This window comes from Oreochromis aureus, linkage group 20 (assembly GCF_013358895.1).
Source record: "Oreochromis aureus strain Israel breed Guangdong linkage group 20, ZZ_aureus, whole genome shotgun sequence".
Lineage (NCBI taxonomy): Eukaryota > Metazoa > Chordata > Actinopteri > Cichliformes > Cichlidae > Oreochromis > Oreochromis aureus.
Window position 1 is genome coordinate 21,703,330 of NC_052961.1, and position 23,167 is coordinate 21,726,496.

Sequence of the window (23,167 nt, forward strand, 5' to 3'; positions counted from 1 at the left end):
TGATTAAAAAAAACAACTATGCAGTAAATTCTATAAAAACTAATCCAGACACACTGAAAGAAAAATGCCCACCTTTGTATGTGCAGTGGATTCCATCATGAGGGATGGCATCGCTGACCACAGATTTTCTGCAGAGAAAAACACGCAGAAAATCTCCTTCGCTGCGTCTCCAGGTTTTGTCGCGCAGGACAGCGACTCCTCCCAGACGTTCTGCTTAAATCGCCCGGAGCGATCCCAGTGATCATATAGCGTAACAAAAGCAGCTTTTGGGCATCTGACTGTAATCTGAACTCCGTTTTTAATTTAAGCTTGAGCACATATTTGATTTCTTAAATCGACAGTCATCTCGGTCATGTCATTATTAGTTTTTCAATGAATAAATAAATAAGTCGGGAGCACCTCTCTACCACGAACAACATGAATTTAGGAGCATTTTTCTCTGCGCATTCGTTTAATTTAGGAATATCTTCAAATATAAAGATTGTAAATATCTATGAGCAGTGTTGGTCAAGTTACTTGAAAATAGTAATTAGTTGCTAATACTGATTACTTCTCCTTTACACAATTTCCTTTAATAAAGTGTTCTGATTACTTGTTTTCAAAAGTAATTAGTTATTTTATTATTTAGTTACTTTTAAAAACATAATACACAACCTGAATATGTTATAAAACAATAGACATTTCAGTCCAATTCTCTTTTTTCTGCATATTTCATTATATAAAATTCCATGAAATGAAAATGTCTCTTTTTAAAACTCATTTTATTAGTTTTAATCTTTTAACTTTATGCACATTGTATCAAGCAAAAACTAAATTATATTCAACATTCTCTGAATGGAAGAAATTTGTTTAACATTTAAATCTATTTTCTGCATATTCCAGCATATAATTTTTTTTTGTTTAAACTCACTTTTTCAAATAGATGCAAGTAAAACACTACAAAAAATAAATAGAATCAAAGATTCAGCAGCACTAAGTCATGGTGCCTCTTATGATCTGATCTGATATCGTCGTGTTGGTGTTGTTCCCAGATCATCATGAAAATGTTGTTCCAGGTTCAACACTGCAAGTGACCAATCACATTGTTGTGACGTTATTCTTTTGCGCGCCAAGCCATTCGTGCATTTATGAAATTCCAATGTTGCAAGGACAATATCAATTCTGTTTACCGTTTATTAAAGGGTTAGGATTAGGATTGGGGTCAGGGTCCGTTGATCGGCGGTTTTTCGCAGCTTAAGTACAGTTTTTTGTTTTACGGCGGTTTTTCCCGAAGTCGCAAAAGTATGACGTCATAACATTCTGATTGGTCACTTGCAATGTTGATCCTGGAACAACACCAACACGACGATATCAGATCGTGCTTGCTCTTAAGTCTATTTTCACTGTTTAGCAGGAGTGGGGTCGGTGGAGGTTTGCCTGGTGACGCAGCCTTCATGTCAGTGAAGTTTAATTTCTCGCTGTAAAAAGAAGTTTTCTTTCCACGCTGAGTGTACAGTGGAAGCTAATGTTTTTGTCACTTTTTATGGAATCAAACTCAAAGTAATGTTAGTACTTCCAAGCTTTATATTGCTGCATTGTCATACTCTCTCCCGCACTCCATATTATCCATTGCTTATATACAAACGTCGGTTGCTACCACGGACGTCGCATGCTTGTACGTCATTGTCATGAGACGCTCTCACAAACAAAATCACAGTTTAGTAACGCAGTAATGCAGTGTGCTTATGGGAAAGTAACAGTAATCGAATTACTTCATTACTTGAAAAAAGTAATCGGATTATAGTAACACATTACTTTCAACGCATTACTGCCCATCTCTGTCTACGAGTATGTAAGTTCTCATTCAAACATTCACTTGTCTCACTATGGGGAACGCTCTTTCGGCTAGCTAGCTGTCTTTGCTACACACAGTCACCAAGCCAAGTTGCATAAGCGCTAGCCACCACACTACCCAGGTCATACTAGCTCACCATAGCTATCCGATCGATTAAAAAAACAACAACAACAAAAAATCAGCGTTAGCTGTCTAGCCATTCCAAACCAGCTACATCAAGCTTCCCTAATATGGCAGACTCCAAACCGCTGCCCAGGATTTATCCCTGTGGTTGCAAAATCTCAGGTTCAGTTACACATGACCCTTGTGTGATGTGCCTGAAGTGGTTGTTTTCATCCAAACACTGTGTAGCCCAGATGAAAAAACAACACATTTACACCATTGATAGAGAAGAGAGAGTATTTATTCTCTTTATTTTAACTGTCCACATCAACAGAGTGTCATATTTCCTATGACCATTGAATGCACCTCTCAGTTCACCCCACGGGCACCTAGCTCAGCGACCAATCAGAGCCTACGCAGGCCGCATTGACCTGTCAGCCAGGAAGTGAGGTGAAGGTGCATGGTGCTCCCGGGTTTTTTCTCATCTCAGCAAGAGGAGTGGAGGCATCTGCTACTCAACCCGAGAAATCCACGGACAAAAGAGAAGAAAAACTCAGAATTGAGAGGAAGGAAAGCCAGCATACTTACCTGCTGGAAGTCCGGAGTCAAGTGGCTGGATGAAGGAGAGAAGCAACGTCGGCTAACCACTCACCTTTCATCCGGAGAGCTGCTGCAATTCCAACACCAGTGTGTGTTAGGCTTTTGTGAAACAGAGCAACGGTCAGGTTTTTGGAGAGGACAGAAAAGTCCGAGGACAAGGACAAAATTCCGGTCGTGATAGATGGCGAGCCAACCACTTTGAGGACGATCCACCCCAAAGAAGATACATACCCACACACTCATACATTCCAATTACACTCACAAGGACCTTTGAAGTTGGCTTTTGCCAACTTAACTCTAAATCCTTAAAGGGCCCCAACGAGTACTTTTATTTTATTTCAGTGTGCACGCTATTTGTTTTGTCTTGCACTTTTTTCTGTACAAATTGGACAATATCTATTATATCTTGTAGCAATACAAGAGTGGCTACTCAAAAGTTGACATTGTGTCCAGGTCATTATTGCTGCTCAATACTTTGGCTCCATACGAATTTGGTGTCTTCTGATACTGGCCAGGGCCTCATTACGAGCCCAAGTAGTTATTGTGCTGTAATCCACCTTTATACCTTAAAGCTGGTTACAACTGCACTCACTTTACCCTGAAAAGCCTTCGTCAAAGAGTAGCCCACCAGGCTAGCCTGTCGAAGAACGACCTAATGCTGTCTCCAGTCCGTGCACAGATGGAGCAGATTGAGTCAGCCACACCAGGCACCACCTGGGGTGACGAGACGGATATGGTGGTCCCCCTGGTAGTGCCGAGGTCAGCTGCGAAGCTATGTTGTCGGATTCTCTCAAGGCTATTGAGGAGTTACTCAGCAAATCCTCTGAGGAAGCGTCGGAACATCTAGACGAGGATGACGACGTTTTCTTTGCCCCCCTCGGGTCGGAATTCTGCAACGCAAGGGGCTGATTGTGATAACCCCGGCACACAGTGCCACAGAATGAAGCTATTTGATGTTACAAAATGGGCAGCTGAAAAGCTGGCAATCCTATGGCCCACAGTGACAATGGAGACCTCTCACGATACGAGGGTAAAAGGTTCCCCAAAGCAAAGCACACTACAGAGCAGCAGTACAAGCAGCAGGCATAGCTTTCAGCATCATTGTCCTGCAGGAAAGGGCAAGATGGTTGACGTTTTCGGGGCTTTCTGACAGGGAAAAACTTGACGTTCTAAAGAATCGACCCTGCTGGCCTATTCAGGACTGCCGTTGCCACCGTGCAAAGACGGTGCGAAAAGAAAAAGAAAGAGGGAAAGGCCCAGACCCACTGGCCTAGGAAACGTCAGCCTGCTGCCGCTTAGAGTGCCCCACCAGCAGTCAAGAAGAAGCGGACTGCCTAACATCCCCCACCCTGGGGATCGGAGCCGGACCAGCCTGGGCTCAAATTCACTTCAGGGCTCAGTCCCAGAGCCCTATTGGAGAAGTGTGTTCTGCCTCGTCTTTCAGCGCCTGGGACCCAAGTTGGATCCCACAGAGTGCATTCCAACAAAGAGACAACGAGACACTGTTCAGCTGAGTCAAGCGTGTCACGGTCTCACAAACACACACTGTTTATTAAAAACTCACCCGTTGCATCCAGGCATGCCGCCAAGGACACGGGAAAATGTGAGAAAAACACAAAAAATTAGATGAAAAACATAATGCCCTCACACTCCCAGACACCACCGGGGTTGATTTACTCAGTGGTCTTCGGCCCCATGAGCGCTGGTCAAGTGCGCGCCCCCCACGCATGCACAGTAGGGTCTGGCCTGCAAGACCAGTTTCCACCACAAGAGGAAGCCAAACCACCGTCCACTGTGGAGCGCCTGACTTTGGGACCCCTGTCAGCAAGAATAGAGAGATGGCAACCTCTTGCTGCGCCCGAGTGTGTTGTGAGGACATTAGACCGAGGCTGCCATTTGCAATTCTCAACCACTCCTCCTAGATTTCACAAACTGATTTTCTTTCATGTTACAGGTGAATCAGCCAGGATTCTGCAAGATGAAATATTTACCTTGCTATTAAAGAAAGCAATATGAGAAATACATCGGGAACAGAGCCAATGCGACTTTGACTCAAAGTATTTTCTCGTGCCCAACAATGGAGGGGGACTGCGTCTGATACTGGACCTACCTAAGGGCACTAAATCAGCATCTGAGGTTATACAAGTTCAGGATGCTGACAACCACCACTCTGCTGGATGTAATGTGCCGAGGCGTTTACTTGTCTGTTTACATGAACAGACCTGAAGGACACACATTTAACATACCTATTTACCCGCCTCACAGGAAATTCCTGCGATTTGCATTTGAGGGAAGAATGTACGAGTACCAGGTCCTGCCATTTGGTCTCTCACTCAGCCCTTGGGTATTTGTGAAATCCACAGAGGCAGCCATATCGCCACTGAAGAGGCAGGGGATCCACATAACAACATACAAAGACGATTGGCTGCTGCTATCAGAGTCAGGAATAATGGGAAGAGAACACACCAGGTTAGAACACCCCCCCTCGCCATACCGGCTTGGACTTCACCTGGAATAACAAGGTCTGCGTCAGGTGTTGAGGAACCAGGACACACTAATGACAAGTGAGCTACTGGAACAAGAAGGCATAAGTGGGCAAGAGGTGAGAACAGGGCGATGTTGGAATGCTACTATACAAGTAACCCCAGCGGAAGGGGTTACATGAATAGGTTGAGGGACCTATGGAATCTCTGATACCCAGCATCCGGATTGACAGTGAAACAACTAGTAGCTCAGTGTTCTAACATTCGAAAGAAAGAACAGCTCTCGCAGCTACAGATTGACAAGACACAACACAAATTTTACAGCAAGGGGGGAACCAGAACTACCAAGATCAATGTAACACAGAGGGAAATTACCCAACTGTTGGAGCTGCAGAAAGGTGCGATGAAGAAATACAGCAAGCTGTCTATACCTGAGGCCTTGGAAACTGCCAAGCAAAGACACACAGCCTTGGCCAGCCACTTGAAGCAGTATACCAGAAATAAAAGGCAGGAGAATAAACCAGCTGTTCTCCACAGAACCATCCAAGGTGTACTCAGTGGCAGGGGAATAATATGAGAACAGCCAACCAAGGCTGGAGACAGAGCAATACTGGAAGAGCATGTTGGAGAAGGACGCAACACATAAAAGTGACTTGTGGATCTAAGAGCAGACCACAGCAACCTGGCTCAAGAAGCTGACTCCACTCCATGAGTGTCTGGCAGTACAAATGAGCCAGCTGCTAGTCAGTGAGAGACACCCAGAATGGCTAACCAAAGGCCGGACAGTCCTGATCCCCAAGGATCTCCAGAAGGGACCAGTCCCATCCAACTACTGGCAATAACCTCCCTTAGTACCACATGGAAGCTCCTGTCAGGCATCATAGCAGCCAAGATAAACAGGCACATGGCTCATTAAGTGAACAGGGTACAGAAAGGAATTGGTAGGAATAACAGAGGAGCATAAAACCACCCAATGGTAGACGGAGCAGTCGCCTGAGACTGCAAGGCCAGACTGACCAACCTGTGCACTGCCTGGATTGATTACAAGAACTGGATGGCCCATATGACTGGATCCCCCACACCTGAGATCCTAAAAGCATTCACCAGGAACTCAATGGGGATGTGGCATACAACACTAGAGGCCAACTTCAAGCCCATAGCACAAGTCACCACCAGCTTCTCCAGCTTCTCCAGCTTCTCATGTTCCTTCTTCCTGATGTTGCTGTCATTCGGTATCGCTACATCTATCACTACAGCCATCTTCTTCTGCTTGTCTACCATCACTATGTCTGGTTGGTTAGCCACCACCATTTTGTTCATCTGTATCTGGAAGTCCCACAGGATCTTAGCTAGGCCATTCTCCTCCACCCCAGGGGGCGTATCCCATTTTGACCTTTTGACTTCCAGGCCATATTCGGCGCAGATGTTTCTGTACACTATGCCAGCCACTTGGTTATGGCGTTCCATGTATGCCCTGCGTGCTACCATCTTGCTGCTATGTGCTGGATTGTCTCAGTGGCATCTTTACACAGCCTGCACCTGGGGTCTTGCCTGGTGTAATAGACCCCAGCCTCTATGGATCTTGTGCTCAAAGCTTGTTCCTGTGCTGCCGTGATTAGTACCTCTGAGCTGTGTTTCAGTCCAGCTTTGTCCAGCCACTGGTAGGACTGGTAGGACTTCTGTCAGCTACATCCTCTCTCTGCTGGTGATACATACTGTGCACGGGCCTGTCCTTCCATGATGGTTCCCCCCTTTCTTGGGTTTCTGCTGCCTGAGGTATTCACTGAGCACGCCGTCAGTTGGGGCCATCTTCCTGATGTATTCATGGATGTTTGTTATCTCAAACTGTGGACTGTGGTGCTGCCACTCACCAGTCCCCGGCCTCCTTCCTTCTGCTTAGCATACAGCCTCAGGGTGGTGGATTTGAAGTTAAACCCTCCATGCATGGTCAGGAGCTTCCTAGTCTTAATGTCAGTGGCTTCTATCTTCTCCTTTGGCCAGCTTAGTATCCCTGCATAGTACCTGATCACAAGATCCAGTGTTGATAGCCTGGATCTTGTTCTTACCATTCAGCTGCCTCTGATCTGTTCTGTCACCGTTCAGGTCTTGCCTGACCCTCTGCAGGTACTTAGTGGTTGCAGCTTTCCTAGCGGCCTCTTCATGGTTCCCATTTGCCTGTGGGATCCCCAGATACTTATAACTGTCCTCTATGTCTGCAATGTTGCCTTCTGGTAGTTCGATCCTCTCTGTTCTGACTACCTTCCCTCTCTTCATTATCATCTGACTACACTTCTCCAGTCTGAACGACATTCCGATGTCATTGCTGTATCCTGGTGGTGTGGATCAGTGAATCGATATCTCGTTCACTCTTTGCATGCAGCTTGATGTCATCCATGTACAGGAGGTGGCTGAAAACTGCTCCATTCCATACCCAGACTTGTCAAGGATCTCATTGAGGGGGTTCAGGCCTATGCAGAACAGCAGTAGGGAGAGGGCATCACCTTTGTACAGCCCACATTTGATGGTGACATGTGCTATTGGCTTGAAGTTGGCTTCTACTGTTGTACGCCACATCCCCATTGAGTTCCTGATAAAGGCTTTTAGGGTTCTGTTGATCTTGTGTAGTTATAGGCATTCCAGGATCCAGGTGTGGGGCATCAAGTCATAGGCGTTCTTGTAATCAACCCAGGCAGTGCACAGGTTGGTCAGCCTAGTCTTGCAGTCTCTGCAACTGCTCGGTCTACCAGTAGCAGGTGTTTTGTGCCTCTGGTATTCTGTGCCCCACTCATGTATTGAGCCATGTGACTATTCATCTTATCCGCTATGATGCCTGACAGGAGCTTCCATGTGGTACTGAGGCAGGTTATTGGCCAGTAGTTGGATGGGACTGGTCCCTTCAAGGGGGTCCTTGAGGATCAGGATTTTCCAGCCTTCATTTAGCCATTCTGGGTGTCTCTTATCAAATAGCAGCTGGTTCGTCTGTGCTGCCAGATGCTTGTGGAGTGCACTCAGCTTCTTGAGCCAGGTTGCTGTGGTCTGCTCTTAGTTCCACAAGCCACTTTTATCTGTTGCGTCCTTCTCCAACATGCTCTTCCAGTCAGCTTCTTGAGCCAGTGGATGTGGACCATGTCAGGGCTGGTGCTGTTCAACTCTTTATACTGGAGACCCTTTTTTGAATGTTTGCCACTGTGATGGTTACTGGACCCTGTTCAGGGACTTTGCTGTGGTCTGCTCTTAGATCTACTAGCCACTGAGCATTGCTTTTATGGATTGCGTCCTTCTCTCATATGCTCTTCCAGTATTGCTCTGTCTCCAGCCTTGGTTGGCTGTTCTCATATTATTCCCCTGCCACTGAGAGCACACCTTGGATGGTTCTTTGGAGAACAGCTGGTTTATTCTCCTGCCTTTTATTTCTGGTACACCTCTTCAAGTGGCTGACCAAGACTGTGTGTCATGGCCCCTGTGCCTACCCGGCTAGCCCAGTCTGGCTACAAGTGTTTTTGTCTTTGTTGTCCCTTCTCGCTTCCCTCTTGCGCTCTGCAAACCACCGGGGCGGTGTTCACTGTGAACTGTTTCACTGTTTCCCTAAACTGCCCTTGTGACTCTTGGAACCCCCTGGACCCGTTTCTCTGCACCTGCAGATATTGCACTGTGTTTGTGGAAAATAAACGACCTATTCTTGTGATTTCAGTCTGCGTTAGTCCTTCCTGTGCCCGTGACACTGTGAGTCTTTGCTTGGCAGTTTCCAAGGCCTCAGATGGACCTCAGATGGACAGCTTGCTGTACTACTTCTTCGTCTCACCTTTCTGCAGCTCCGATAGTTGGCTAACTCCCTTCCATGTTACCTTGATATTGGCCTCTAGTGTTCTTCTCCTTGGAGGGAACTTGTAGCCAAACATCTCACTGATCACTGTTGCCATGGCATGGATCAGGTGGTTAGTCTCGGTAATGGTGGTGGTAGGTATCGTCCGTAAAAGGTCAGAGAGATAAGAGGGCGCCAAACCATTGAAAGCCTTGTAGGTGAGCAACAGGACCTTAAAATCTGCTCAAACTTGGCAAGGTAACCAGTGAAGAGATTTCAGTATTGGAGCAATGTGCTCATATTTCCCAGTTTTGGTTAAAATGTAAGCAGCTGCCTTTTGTACCATCTGTAAACCTCTAAAACTTTTCTTCGGTAGCCCAGAAAGGAGTGTTACATTAATCAATGCGCAAAGTTTTGGGACAAGTAATGTAATTTATGTGGTCCAGTGACCATCATATCTGTCTTATCTGCATTAAGAAGAAGAAAATTATGAGATAACCAGTGCCTAATTAATATAGACAAGCTTCTAGTTTGGACAAATCAGCACAGTTTCCAATGGTTAATATAAATATAAATAATTCCCTCATATAAATAATTCTATTTATAATAAAAATATTTTTCTGTAAAACCACAAATTTAAATTAGCACAACTGTGAAATGAACATTTGCTGGTCTTTACAATTATAGATGTATAAAATCAAACTCGGTGGTTTCATTATCTGCTTAAAAGTGGCCTCGTGGAAACAAAGGTTTGTCTAAAACTCTTCTAAAACTATTAATAAGAATTATTTATTAATTTATATTTATATATTTATGTTATATAATTATTTATATTTGAATAAATCCATCTGATGCATTGTAGCCTGCACATGGATCAATAAAGCAATAAAGATGCATTATCCTTATCATTTTTTCCTTTAATGACAGCTGCATCCACTGATCTTGTTTAGTCAAGGGTACAGTGCAATGTAAGATTTAGATATCAACATTCAAATCCGCTTTTAATCTTCCAGGTGTATTACATAAGAAAAATTAAAAAAAAAAAAAAAATTAACCTGAGAGCACAGTCAGCAACATGAGTGTGATAACAACAAACCAATGCCACGCTCTCTAATCTGGTTTCCAAAGGGCAGGCAGGATCCAGTGGGCAGTAATAATAAAGTGTGCTGTTATTACTGCTGAAAGTGACAGCAAGCCCAAACACGGCCATGGCGGACACCGAGGAATGGGGAAAGCCTGTGGAGAGGAAAGGGGTGAGTTACAGTCCACGTGTGATCACAACCATGGTCACGATTTTCTTTTCTTTTCTGACTTTTCAAATAGCGCTCTGATGTTGTTCCCCTCTCCCCAACAAAAAACAGAGGCTAACTGTAGTCCTGGCGCTGGCAACACTCATAGCTGCATTTGGTTCGTCCTTCCAGTACGGCTACAATGTCTCTGTGGTCAACTCTCCATCGCAGGTAAGCTAATTAAAGAAAGAAAAGCTTGAATGGAACTCGCTGGGAAGATAATTAGTTCCTATCAGTGCTCTCCTGCTCTTTTCAGTTCATGCAGCAATTTTATAATACAACCTACACGGAGCGTTACCACAGCCCGATGGAGGAGAACGTCCTGACTCTGCTGTGGTCTATCTCCGTGTCCATGTTCCCTCTCGGAGGCTTCTTTGGCTCTCTGATGGTGGCCCCTCTGGCCAACAAACTTGGGAGGTGAGAATCTGCTTTATTCCATGTGTAGTTTAGCACGCTCTGCATGTTTCTTGCAACTAATGCTTCATCCCTGCTACAGGAAGGGAACCCTCCTCTTCAACAACATCTTCTCCATCGTCCCTGCTATAATGATGGGAGTCAGTGAGATCGCCAAGTCCTACGAGATCATCATTGTGGCCAGGTTTATAGTAGGCATCTGTGCAGGTCAGCTCCCGAATTTAACAACAGCCCAGGTTAAGGATCAGGCGTGAGTAGAGGCGGTTTGGCTTCATCCGTGCATGTTTTCCCATCTGCAGGTCTCTCTTCCACTGTGGTGCCCATGTATCTGGGTGAGATCGCTCCCAAAAACCTGAGGGGAGCTCTCTGCATTGTTCCAGAACTCTTCATCACTTTTGGCATCCTCTGCGCCCAAGTGCTGGGCCTTAGAAACATACTGGGAAACAGCACAGGTACTCAAGTTTGTACATGTTTGATCATTTATTCATCAGATGCTGAGACATGGTCTTAAGAATAGGTTTAAAAGCGTGTCTGTGTTGCCTGTGTGTGTCCAGGCTGGACCCTCATGCTTGGCCTTACTGGTATTCCCGCCGCGATTCAGCTCCTGCTGCTCCCCTTCTTCCCTGAGAGCCCCAGGTACATGCTCATCCAGAATGGAGATGAACAGAAAACAACGAAAGGTAAGAAAATGCAATGTTGCACAACCACACTACACATCGAAGATAAACTGAGCATTATGGTACTGTATGCATTTCCACCTTTAGCACTGCAGCGCCTGCGTGGGTGGGACGACGTGGACAGCGAGCTGTTGGAGATGCGTCAGGAGGACCAGTCCGAGAAGGCCGAAGGTCACCTGAGTGTGTTCTCCCTGCTGGCCCAGCGCTCTCTTCGCTGGCAGCTGATCTCCATAGTTGTCATGATGATGGGCCAGCAGCTGTCGGGTGTCAATGCGGTGAGACGTGCCCGTCCAGTTGTCCTCGTCTCTCACACAATAACTCGGTTTCAGGATACATGACAACATCTATGTTCTTGCTTATTCACAGGCTGTCGTGTTATAACCATAATGCATTTCTCTCTCTTCTCTCAGATCTACTACTATGCAGACATCATATACAGCTCTGCAGGAGTCAGGGAGAGTGACATCCAGTATGTCACAGTGGGAACGGGAGCAGTGAATGTCTTTATGAGTGTAATTGCTGTAGGTACCCGGCAAAGCTGAGGGGAGGAGCTGTTTGTGTGTTGTTTGATCATGTGAGATGGAGATAACCACTTTGAACAGGGGTTTTGTAATCCCAGGTGTTCATCGTAGAGGCCTCAGGTCGCCGTCTGCTCCTCCTCTGTGGTTTTGGGATCTGCTGCGGAGCCAGTGTGCTGCTCACTGTCGCACTCAACTTGCAGGTACCGTACAGACCTGTCAGTGCTACTAATGCCTGCAACCTGTCACTCTGCTGCCCTCTATTGGTTCAGTTATTAGTTTCCCAAACTGGAAAGAGTCAGAGGAGATTTGTAAGACCATGTTTATGATCTCAAGATCAGTGGATCAGAGAGTAACGCCGCATGAGATTGATTTAATTGCAGCTATAGACAGGCCTTTAAAGACTTCATCTTTATCTGTTTGATTTTAATTTTCTGCTCTTACCTGCACTTTGTCCCCAGTGGGTTACAGCTCTATTAAATAATTAATCAATGACGAGCACATTATGAAGGTGTTAGTCATGGTTTTAAGTGCAATAAAAAAATAGAGGCACTCTGCTGCTGTTGAGACCACGATTATGGCTTTTCCCCCCACTCATCTTTCATGCATTTAAGTCAGAGTGGATGGACTTATCAGAATGTGGTGGCACGAAGAACGATAACCATTAAAGGTGACTAAAGGGTGTTGACAACGCCACCTGGGGAGGGAGTTACACCCCGGGAGAGATTTCTATAGCCAATGCAAATGTTATACTAGTTACAAAAGCCCACAGGCTCGTTATTAGCAAGCAGAGGTGAGGCAGATCAAATTTACAAATCAAAATTTATTAGAAAAAACTAGTAAAAGCACAGAGCTGTAAAATTAGAGAACTTCTTAAGGTAGCAGGGCTGACAATACAGGCCGTTAATTAAAATGGGGGGGATTCCACCTCACGTGCCTAGCCCCACAACAAGCGGCCGTACCTCCACTAAAGCAAAAAACAACAAAACATATAAAACATCAAACAAGTCAGGTAAAATAGATTTAAACAAAACAAGAACAAATACACCCTAAGATACAATTCTTTAAAAAAGCATGATTAAAATATAACAAACAATTCAGAGTAAAACAAGGAGACCATAAAACAAGGAGCCAGTCAAGGCCAGTCCATAAATGATTGTAAAACAACAACAAGGCTACAACAAGACAGCAGTAGGGTGGCACAATCCACTCTCTAAAGGGCAATAGTAAAATAAGCAGCTTTCCTGAAGAAATAAAACCACTCTGCAGTGCTTAACCGTCTGACTCTCCCGGCCACCTTGGACGGGGAAAGAATGCCAAATGCCTCCCTGTGGTAGTGAAGCGAGGCTGTTTCTTATAACGGCCTCTACTTATCGGCTGGGAAGCGTGTGGATGTTAGCGCTGCACTCGCGGACATCGCGTAAAAAAACAACCTACCCAAAATCTACTTCACTACAAAAACATCAACTCAGTGTTGGTTAACTTAGAGTTCAGGCCTAGGGTCCCAGTTTGAACCTGCATTGTTGAAAAGGCCTCTACAAACAGGTTTTTGTATTTTTCCTCTGTACACATTTGTAAATGACATATGAATGAAATACAAATTTTCAGCTTTTACTCAAGTGGTTTAACGAAAACTTATCCAATATCGGTTCAAGAATTACGTTTTATACATAGTTCTGCATTTGCTGAAACTGCAAAGTTGAGATCAGGTCATCAAAGAATATCCCATTTCTTCTCCTTCTTTGTGAAACTCTTGGGACCCTTTTGCGGTATGCTTTGGGTCTTTATCTATTTGTACTGTGAAGCGTTGTCTGATCACTTCAGATCTGAGCACAGAGTATAGCCCTGTACACTTTATAGTTTGCCCTGTTACTTCTATCAGCAGCCATGTCAGCAACAAGTGCCAGTGGTCTGGTTAAAGTCATTCATGCCCATGCCAGGTTTGTACCTTGGTCTCATTTATCCCTAGAATTTTTTTTCCAGATCTGTGCAGGCCTTTTAGAGTTTAGTCTAATCTGGCCTTCCTGTTCTTAAGTGTAACCAGTGGTTTGCACCCTGTTATAAACCCTCTGTATTTCCATTCATGAAGGTGTCTCCAGATTGTAGACGTTGACAATCATATGCATGACAACGACATGGATTTTTTTAAAGGATTAGTGGCTGTTTTCCATTAATCATCCTGGAGTAAATTAAAGGCATATAAATTAAAAAGTAAATTAAAAATTAAGCACATATGTTATCAGTTTAATTTGAACAAAAGTAAAGACTGCACCTGATCATGAAACTGCTATTCATTTACCCAATCACTTTTGTGTTTGCTGAAAATGAGAGATTAAAAACACCTTTGTCTCCATAGTGTGGTGGCTTAGAGATCTGACTAATAGGCAAATCATTCCAGTTCAGTGCCGTGAGGAGACCCAAATCCCTTTGGGATTGTGACAGGAAGGGCTTCTGGTGATTTAAAAAAAAAAAAAGAAGAAGAAGAAAGCTGAACCAAACATCTGGCACATGATAAATGACAGGAAACTGGATGCAGGTGGATTGGAGGTCAGACAACAATGATTCGTTTTTTCTTTTTCTTTTGTCCCTAGCTAGTGGTTGGCAAAGGAGGTCCACAATGAATTTCAAGGCCTTGCGATCTTTGGCCTTGACCTTTGCTTGCTCGACGGATAGATATCGTTGTTTAAGATCATCTTAAATTTGCTTGATCCAAGTCTTCTTGGGCATGTCACACTTGATTCTCCAGTGGATGGGCTCTGTTCCAGCAGAAGGCGGTACGGTAATGATCTTGTTGGGGGTATGTTCTCCACCGGGCTGTCCAGTTGATGAAGACAATCCCTGTCCGCTGTCCACATCGAACTCTTTAGATGATCAGTTGGCGAAGAATGAAGATCTGATTGCAGCAACCCCGCCCAGGTTGAAAACAGGCTTGGTCTTCTTTGCTTGACTGCTCGCAATGTTTTTGCAGGCGCAACTGGATGATTTTCATTGTGATCTTGCCAGTGATGGAAAGGAGGCTAATTTCGCAGTACTTCTTGCACTCGCAGCTGTGGCCTTTCTTATGAAGTGGGATGACAATCGCCTTCTCCGGTATTTCCTCTGTTCTCCAGATCAGTCGAATTAGTCCATGCAGTCGAGAAATGAGGATATCCCCTCCAGTTTTGATTGCCTCTGCAGCGACGTGGTCCTGCCTGGGTGTTTTCCAATTCATATGCTTGACTTCTTTGATTGTTGGTTCGGTGTCCGACATTGGCGAATGGTGGGGGTCGATTTCGGGAGGCACTGTAGTTGGGCCTGGGTCATGGTTGAAGAGGCCATCGGAAGAATCTTTCCAACAATGTCGGCGTTCGGTTGCTGAGGGCACAAAGGTACCATTTGCTTTCTTGATGTTGTCGTTGGTGGAATTCAACTTGTCACTTAGACCACGCAACATGTAGTAGAGTGTGCAGTTTTCATGCCTTGACAATGTTTCTTCAAGGTCTCCAACCACTTTCCCAGTAAGCGTCCCTCTTCATCATCCTGCACACTTCTAGATTGAGTAGGCAGTAAATACTAAATATAGTAACTAAATATAATATAATAAGTAAATAATTTGACTTTGATTACTGAATCAAAGTCAACCAGTTTTGTTCTTTTGCATTCTGCTACAAGGTTGAGAGTTTCATCATCATCCATAGCTGGCTGTGGCGCCAAGTCGGGTAGTGATCAGAGCCAAAGACAACAATGATAGCCATTTAAAGATGTAATCTTTGTATGTTTGATTTAATTTCACCTACACTTTGTCTGTATGTTTTGGCCTTTTCTGAAAAGCCACAGTGAGAACCCCTGCAGGACACCTAAGGAACAGCAGAATCTGACATGATGACAGATTGGCAAAATAATTAAACAAGAAGCAACCAGTAAAAACCCAAAATAACAAACAGTGTCACTGTGCTACAGATTACTGGCCTGTAATCATCTTGTACGTCTAGGATTCCCATCATGGTCTGAGACAATAAAGTGATATTTTGGCCCCTTTGTTTTCAGGAGTCATGAGACCTGGCACTAAACACTGACTACTAGAGAGAACCGCAAATGCAGTAAAGGCACAATTTAGAGACACAGTGGAGAGTAGGCACATTAATCATCTGCCTTTGATCCTCAAGGCCTCCGCGTGGAGCCATTAATGTTGCTCCTGCTTACAAACTTCAGAAGGAACAGTTACTGAGAGCTGCTTGTCTGTGTTTGCAGGAGACTGTGACATGGATGCCCTATGTCAGCATCGCCTCTGTCATCATCTACATCATCGGACATGGCATGGGACCGAGTGAGTCTGTCTGAGCACACCTGTTGGTATTTACACACATACTGATTACAGCAGGGCACTCCATTAGCTGAAGTGTTGTTTAGATGTAACCAGGCATATAATCAAAGTTTGTACATCAGCACTCAGTTTGTTTGAGACATGAGCATCCTCTGTTACTGTGAAGACTCATGATGTCTGTCTCGAGTGTTTTGGTTGTGGTTAATTGCATTTTTGTTCTGCAGGTCCCATTCCTCCTGTGGTGGGGACTGAGATGTTCCGGCAAACAGCCAGGCCTGCAGCGTTCATGGTGGCGGGCTCCGTCCACTGGCTCTCCAACTTCGTTGTTGGTCTAATCTTCCCCTTCCTCGAGGTTAGTTACTCAATTTTTACAGGCTCATACTTCAGTGGAATTAGTTGCAGATGTTTTGTTTAGCATAGCCAGCAAGGCAGTTCCCTCCACGTCCTCACTGTAATGTGATCCTTTATGTCACTTATAATTGGATTACTTTGATATTTTCTTTGCAGTTTGCATAGATTTGCAAACAAGCTGGTGAGCTGGCAGGTAGGAGGAAAAGAGAAAGAACACAGAGGAGATCCATGGATGTAGTGAAGGAGGACATGCAGAGAGTTGTGTGACACAGGAGGATGCTGGGGATAGGGTGAGATGGAGGCCGAGGACTGATTCAGGTATCAAACTGAGAACAAAACAAAAAAATCAGTTGGTTCCTCCTGTTTATTATTGATTGCTGTCATGCTAGAGAATGCAGTTTGGACCTATCACTCACCTACCTGATGCACACTCCACCTTAGAACATTTATTGTGCATTCTCAAAAAAAGAGTGAGTTTTCTTGGGTGGATGGCTTAGTGTTTGTGGCTGCTGAACTAGTCAGGAACGGTTTCTGTGTGCAAAGCTGGCTTGTTGTTTGACTCACAGTAAACTGGGCAGACTGGAGCCAGGGGTGATCAAATCAGCTGAATAAAACAGGCAGGCAGGTGGGAAACTGGTGGATCTAAGCACAAGAGAACAGTGTTGGTTTCGGTCATCGAGAGAAGTAGGAAAAACTGGAAAGGGAGTGGCTCACCTACTCCTCGTACACAAACACAGACAGGGAAACAAAATGAGAGGACAAGAGGAGGCACAACATAGGGAATGAGGAGGAGGCAGATACATGAGGAATGCAAACATGCAGAGCGCCCAAAACATTTTTAACTGCATCTACAATGCCTGAAACATAATGTCGGAGCTTGAATATTATAACACCAGAAAATATATTGTACAATCTTAAATGAGGAGACATTATGTCCAGTAGTTTTTTCCTTGATTAAACATCTTTTCTAATGGACTGAATGACGTGATCTTAGATATAAACATAAGCTTTATCTCATGTTTACTTCCTTTTACATGTTTAAACCTGAAAGTGTAATCAAGGGAAGAAGATGCTTGAGAAACATATCCATAAAGAGCAGTGTTTCACTTTTGACCTCACCTTGTTTGCTCTGTTTGTCTTCCCAACATATTTACTTTTCGTATCGAGGACCCAGAAATCACATTTCCTCTGTTCCTTCTCTCCCCAGCGAGGCCTGGGCCCCTACAGCTTCATCATTTTTGCCGTCATCTGTCTGGTCACCCTGATCTACATCTGGCTGGTGGTGCCCGAAACAAAGGAGAAGACGTTCCTGGAAGTCTTCCAGATGTTTGCAAAGAGGAACAAAGTGGAGTTAAATCTGGGTGACGGTGATCTCCCGCCAAAAGGGCTCAAAGAGAGTCCAGAGGATGCACTAAAGGCCACGCAATTCTGAAGAAAGAAGAAGGGCATTGATAGAAGAGGAAGTATTCGCTGCGGGTGTGGAGCGAGGGAGTCTGTGTGTGGTAGAAGACTTGTGTTTTAATTTTAGATGCCTTTGTGTGCTTTTTCTTTGTATTTGTGCCTGCAGATGTTGGTAGATTTCCATGCAGGCTAAGGTTTGCTGTGAGTCGGTGTATGCACTAGATGCAGCCTTAAAGAGGTGTGAAGGAGTCAATGAGCAAACAGCAGGTCTCTTGTAAGCTTTTATTGATGACATATGAATGCGGTACATGGCTCAAGCTGTGACGTGTTTTTAATATTGGCCTGTAGGCGCCTTGAAAAGCATTTTGTCCTTTGTAAAACATACCATAAACCCTTCAATCAAATCCCCACCATCAACAGATGATATTCTGGCTTGTTGCAGTGTGTTGAAGCTCATACAAACAGAAGCATCAGGAACATCTGTACTGACTGTCCAGCTGCACCCCTCCGTACATGCTCAGTTTGGTGTTTCCCCAGCTGAACACATTTCCCACCACCGTGCTGTTATTCATGCATTGCATTTGGTCTCGGATATCTGCTGTGGACAGCACATAGTCCCACACATTGACATCAGTCATCTTCCCCACAAAGGCATCAGCATTGAAGATTCCCAGTAAGCCATCCTGGTCTTTGCCCAGAATGAACACACCGCCAGATCTGATTCTGTAACCACTTCTGAGGTACCGCTGCTCCCCCACCCTGCCGTTAATCCAGAGCTCCGCGCCGCCAGTGTGCGACGACCAGGTAACGCAGTAGTTCGCCCAGTCCTTGGGCTTGAAGTTGTGCGGCAGGTTGACAAACTCGTTGCCAATCCAGAGGCCAACTTCTCTCGCATCCCTGTCCTCTCCAAGGGAGATCATCAGCTCATTGTCATTGCCACTGCTGGAGTAGGAGATGACGGTGTGGACTCCTTCGATCTGAGGCAGGACGTGCATGCAGACGGTGAAGGCATCCAGGTCCATGGGGTGGCTGAGGCTGGCCAAAGCATAACTGTCAGAATCTTTCTCCTGGAAGTTGAGCACCAAAGGAAACAAAGAGCCAGTTTCTGAGGACGACAGAAAACAAGAATCAGGCTGGAGAAGCACCCATCTAACTTTAATTGCACATCAATATCAAACTTTAAAACCACCCACCATATCTGGTAGGCCTTGAGTTGTGAAATCCACCTAAAGGGAAGAAAGAAGAAAGAAGCAAACACTGCAAAGTAAATACAGGCATCTCTTACATGTAGCTATGTTTGGCAGTTTTTAAGACAAGCAAGCACCTGAATGAATGTTCTTTCCAATGGATGTTATCAGACCCTCGATCTTGAGGAGCCTGGATTCTATTTCATCTTGTCGACAGAACGCTGAAAAAACAAATAGTCAAAGGCAATACTGAGAAATAGACTCAAGCTTGTACATCTCCTTCCACCTAACACCAGTTCTAAGGAAAAACCAAATTAACATTATTGTGCAATCGCGTGGTCACAATAAGCTACACACTTCCTTTCCCAAGGCGCGGCAAGAAGGAAGACTCCACAATACGTTCATGGAGAGGCTGAGTGATGCGGTAATCATTCCAGAGGGTCTTGTTGTCCATGTCCATCAGTGTGCTCTCCAGTTTCCTGATCTGAACGCAGCAGAGGAGCAGATAAGTTTGTGGCACAGCAGCAAAATAGATTTAAAAGAAACCCGTTCCCTTCAGCAGTTTCAGAATCTTTCAGTCTTTATTCAAAAAAAAAAAAAAACATTCTGTGTAAAAACAATATATATATATATCAGTTTTGGAGCAAAGGGCTCTCTGGTCAGCCTTACCTGGTTGTGTGACAGAGTAATGGGCGTATCAAACACAGTCCAGAGGATGCTCTCGTAGCAGGGCGGAGTGGTGAGGGAGCCCTGGTATCTGAAGAAGTGGTTCAGGTTCTCGGGGAGCATTGAGCGGACATCAAGGTGGTGTATGTTCATGGACTGACCTGTGAGGGTTACACAAACACCACGTTAAACTAAACCAGTCAGCTATGGCTCAGCTAGAGGTCACATTTGGATTTGGACCCCAAGTAAAGCAGTGTGGGGCTTTTCTTTTTTTTGTTTTTTTGTTTTTTTGTGAGTAACTCACCGGCATACTTGATTTTCTCCAAGTTTGCAATAAAATCACTATAGTAGGTGTTCTCAAAATGGCCATCCTGACAAAACAAATAAAACAAAGCTGTGTTAAAGTTGATGCTTAAAGTTTCAGTGAAAAGAGATCATTGTGACTTGATCCAATAAATGCAGGCTTTAGAGAAAATATTACAGTATTTTAGGATCTATGTTGCTTTAACCTTTATTATAAAATTGTATTTAACATGCTTAAAAGGCACTGATACAACCAAAAATCCAGATTTATTGACCTGTTTTATAAAGAGCTAGAAAACAAAAAAGTTGCTTTCTTTTAAAAAACAAAAACAAAAAAATATGAGTCACATATATTTGATGAGTCACATGTTTTGTTATATGTTATACGTTTTAGTCATTCTGACTGGTTAATGTTCCTTCTTTGATAGATGTCAGATATTAACTTATGAGTAAAGTGCTGTAGAGGTAAAAATAAAGTCTCAGTTGCATGTAAACTCTCACTTGGATTCATCTAAATTATTTGACTCCAAACTGCTGCTACCACAGTGGATGCCAGCTGTGGTGTTGCTGTGGCGATGACCTCTCAAAGGAAAAGAAAGGAAACGTCTCATAGCTGAAGGTCACAGGCTGTCTGAGATCCAGAGCAGCCCGGTGGAAACAAGCACTCATTCACTGTGTTGCCATGTAGCTGAAGACTCGATAGAGCCTATAACCCTTTAACCCGGCAGGATGAGTAGAACAAAGTATCGCAGACTTCAAAGACTATTAGACTGTTTGCCAAATGCCTGTTTTTTCACCACAAAGTCTGTTATTTTCTCACGGTGTCAGTTGTGGTCTACTGTCTAAAAGAACACTGGTATTCTGTGCAGTTGTGTACGAGCCAAGTGGTTAGAGAGAGAAGAGAGGAAGAGGTATTTGTGGCTCACGTACTTCATAGAAAAAGGCGAGGACTGCAAGCCCGTCTGGCTTATCTCTGGCTTCAGTAAAGCTCTTGTACTTGTCAGAGTTGTAATGGACCACATGCAGCTGGAAGAGAAGGTTAAGAGTCAGGAGGGGTTAGGTCCCAAAATATGCTCAGTGACCTGCGATTTGGATGGAAACATATCAGGAGATAGAAATGCATTTACTAACTTTAAATTCAGTTTTAATCTATAAACAGATTGTTTCAGCTGTTTTATGAAATGAAAGTCTTAAAACTGTTCAACAGGAAGCAAGAAATTTGTTTGTGTGCAGCTCAGAAATGGTTTCACAAAAGAGGGCTGATTAATAGATGCAGGTCATTCTGGTTTCCTTGTTAAAAGACTTCACTCTGATGAAACCCATCATCCCTTTAAACTTCTGCACCTATAACTGATCTCAGTTTGGTTGAGCATGAGACGGACGTTCTTTAAAACCTGGCTTTACTGCAATGGACAGCCTTTGTGTTTTGTAAGCCTACCTCTGCCATGTAGCGGATCCCATCTATGGTGTGCTCTGCTCCACTGGCCTCCAAGTCCCAGCCGCCCCAGTGCAGGTGCATCTGGACGGCTGTGTACTTTCCTGGGAGTCCCTCAGTGATCTTCATACTGGGAGGTAGTTCGATTTGAACTGATGGTGACACCAATATATCATCACAAATCATGAATACTTTACATAGCTGCTGCTGCTGTGTCTGATTTCCAGAAAGCTTTGGCCTACGTTTATTTCAGCAGCAGGCATTTCTTGTCAGTGTTATCAGTGCTGTTGATGTGATGCAGTGATGACTTTTCCAAAAACTATTGCAGTCTTGGAAAATATAGATAAATGGAAATTCTACCTGAATCCTCCACGTAAAGATATGCTTGATAGTTTTTTATATATATATATATATATATATATATATATATATATATATATATATATATATATATATATTTTTTTTTTTTTTTTTTTTTTTTTTGGGGGCGACTTGTCTTACCGGAGTGCCCGTTATTGGACATGAGAAAAGTCCCTGTCTGCGCGTCATATCCGCTGAGCTCCAGTTGTAACATGTCAGGGTTATGCCTAACGTTGCGCCGCTGGATGTCAATCGGGGACTGCTTCTTACCCCCGCACGCAGGGTACTGGGTTGCCCAGTGCATCTGATCCAAAGCGCCCTCTGTATGGAAAAACAGACAGCTGATTATCCGCTTAAATGGCAAAAGGTTCCTAGAGTGAGGTAAATCCATGAACAGACTGACACTGTTTGAACTGTCGATTTACATTAGCCTTTCTTTGAAATGGATTAACCACCCAGCTCACATGTTGCTGGTTTCCTGACACGCAGTGGACTTGTTCAGCAGAATAATGTTGCGTCTTCAAATAACATTCATCCCCAGAATCTTAGCAGCAGCTGCGCTGTACACCAAATGGTTCTTTCATGGTTTTTACAAGAGTCAGCCAGCTGTTAACCGAAGTATTTGTCCAATAACGCACAGCGCGTCAAACCAGGACACCAAGCCAAGTCAAAGGAATTTGATCTTTGTGAATAAACAGTAATAACCCCATTTTCATTTCAACTACTTAATTTCTTTTTTACAATGCTATTTGTTAATTATTTGTGTTGCACAATAAACGGCTTTACGCACGCTTTACGCACCACACCTCAACTTCAGTGAAAGCGCAGTTTGAGGTGATTTTAAAAAAAAAAAAAAATGCAGTAAATTCTATTAAAACTAATACAGACACACTGAAAGAAAAATGCCCACCTTTGTATGTCCAGTGGATTCCATGATGAGGGATGGCATCGCCGACCACATAGGCGAAAATTGCGGAGAAAAACACGCAGAAAATCTCCATCGTTGCGTCTCCCGGCTGTGTCGCGCAGACAGTGACTCCTCACAGAGGTTTACTCTCAAGATTTAAACAGCCAGTGAAAGGGGGGGCAGGGAGGGGGGTGAAACTTCTGCTGAAAACGCCCAGAGCGCTCCCCAGCAATCCCACAGTGTCAAGAGAGCAGCTTTTGGCCAACTGAACTCCGTTTTTAATTTAAGTTTGAGCTCATATTTGGTTTCTAAAGTCCACTGTCCTGTCGGTCATGTCATTATCAGTGGTTTATGGTTTTTGGCAATGAATAATTAATTAATTAATTAATTAATTAGGAGCACCACTTTATCAAGAAACAAGATCAATTTAGGAGTATTTTCTCTGCGCATTCATCTTGGAACTTCAACTTGGAAAAATCTTCAAATATAGAGATCAGTGTTAGGCATGGCAATGTCTTTATAGTCACCATCACAG

General features: G+C 44.1%; 2 protein-coding genes across 2 annotated transcripts; one reads left to right on the forward strand and one right to left on the reverse strand.

Moving 5' to 3' along the window:
* The first annotated feature begins 10,014 nt into the window (after nt 1-10,014).
* Nucleotides 10,015-17,935, forward strand: LOC116309741 (solute carrier family 2, facilitated glucose transporter member 5-like). The gene is made up of 12 exons (XM_031726428.2): nt 10,015-10,074; nt 10,183-10,281; nt 10,367-10,527; nt 10,607-10,731; nt 10,824-10,976; nt 11,079-11,204; nt 11,289-11,476; nt 11,612-11,722; nt 11,821-11,922; nt 15,950-16,025; nt 16,247-16,374; nt 17,581-17,935. Exons 1-12 carry the CDS (start codon nt 10,030-10,032, stop codon nt 17,803-17,805), a joined length of 1,539 nt encoding a protein of 512 aa, XP_031582288.2. The 5' UTR covers nt 10,015-10,029; the 3' UTR covers nt 17,806-17,935.
* A 107-nt stretch (nt 17,936-18,042) lies between these two features.
* On the reverse strand, nt 18,043-22,776 carry ca6 (carbonic anhydrase VI). Its single transcript, XM_031726429.2, has 10 exons — nt 22,636-22,776; nt 21,867-22,046; nt 21,369-21,517; nt 20,861-20,956; nt 19,932-19,998; nt 19,631-19,788; nt 19,319-19,445; nt 19,099-19,182; nt 18,968-19,000; nt 18,043-18,879 (listed from the first exon to the last, which is right to left on the reverse strand). Exons 1-10 carry the CDS (start codon nt 22,724-22,726, stop codon nt 18,245-18,247), a joined length of 1,620 nt encoding a protein of 539 aa, XP_031582289.2. The 5' UTR covers nt 22,727-22,776; the 3' UTR covers nt 18,043-18,244.
* Between the last annotated feature and the right edge of the window lie 391 nt (nt 22,777-23,167).

What these genes read in the sequence shown, in the direction of transcription:
- LOC116309741 (XM_031726428.2), top strand. Translation starts at nt 10,030, where the DNA reads ATGGCGGACACCGAGGAATGGGGAAAGCCTGTGGAGAGGAAAGGG. An exon ending in TATAGTAGGCATCTGTGCAG is followed by an intron (nt 10,732 to 10,823) that starts GTCAGCTCCCGA and finishes TCCCATCTGCAG; the next exon opens with GTCTCTCTTCCACTGTGGTG. An exon ending in CTGTCGCACTCAACTTGCAG is followed by an intron (nt 11,923 to 15,949) that starts GTACCGTACAGA and finishes CTGTGTTTGCAG; the next exon opens with GAGACTGTGACATGGATGCC.
- ca6 (XM_031726429.2), bottom strand. Translation starts at nt 22,726, where the DNA reads ATGGAGATTTTCTGCGTGTTTTTCTCCGCAATTTTCGCCTATGTGGTC. An exon ending in AATCCACTGGACATACAAAG is followed by an intron (nt 22,047 to 22,635) that starts GTGGGCATTTTT and finishes TTTTCCATACAG; the next exon opens with AGGGCGCTTTGGATCAGATG. An exon ending in GGATCCGCTACATGGCAGAG is followed by an intron (nt 20,957 to 21,368) that starts GTAGGCTTACAA and finishes CTTCTCTTCCAG; the next exon opens with CTGCATGTGGTCCATTACAA.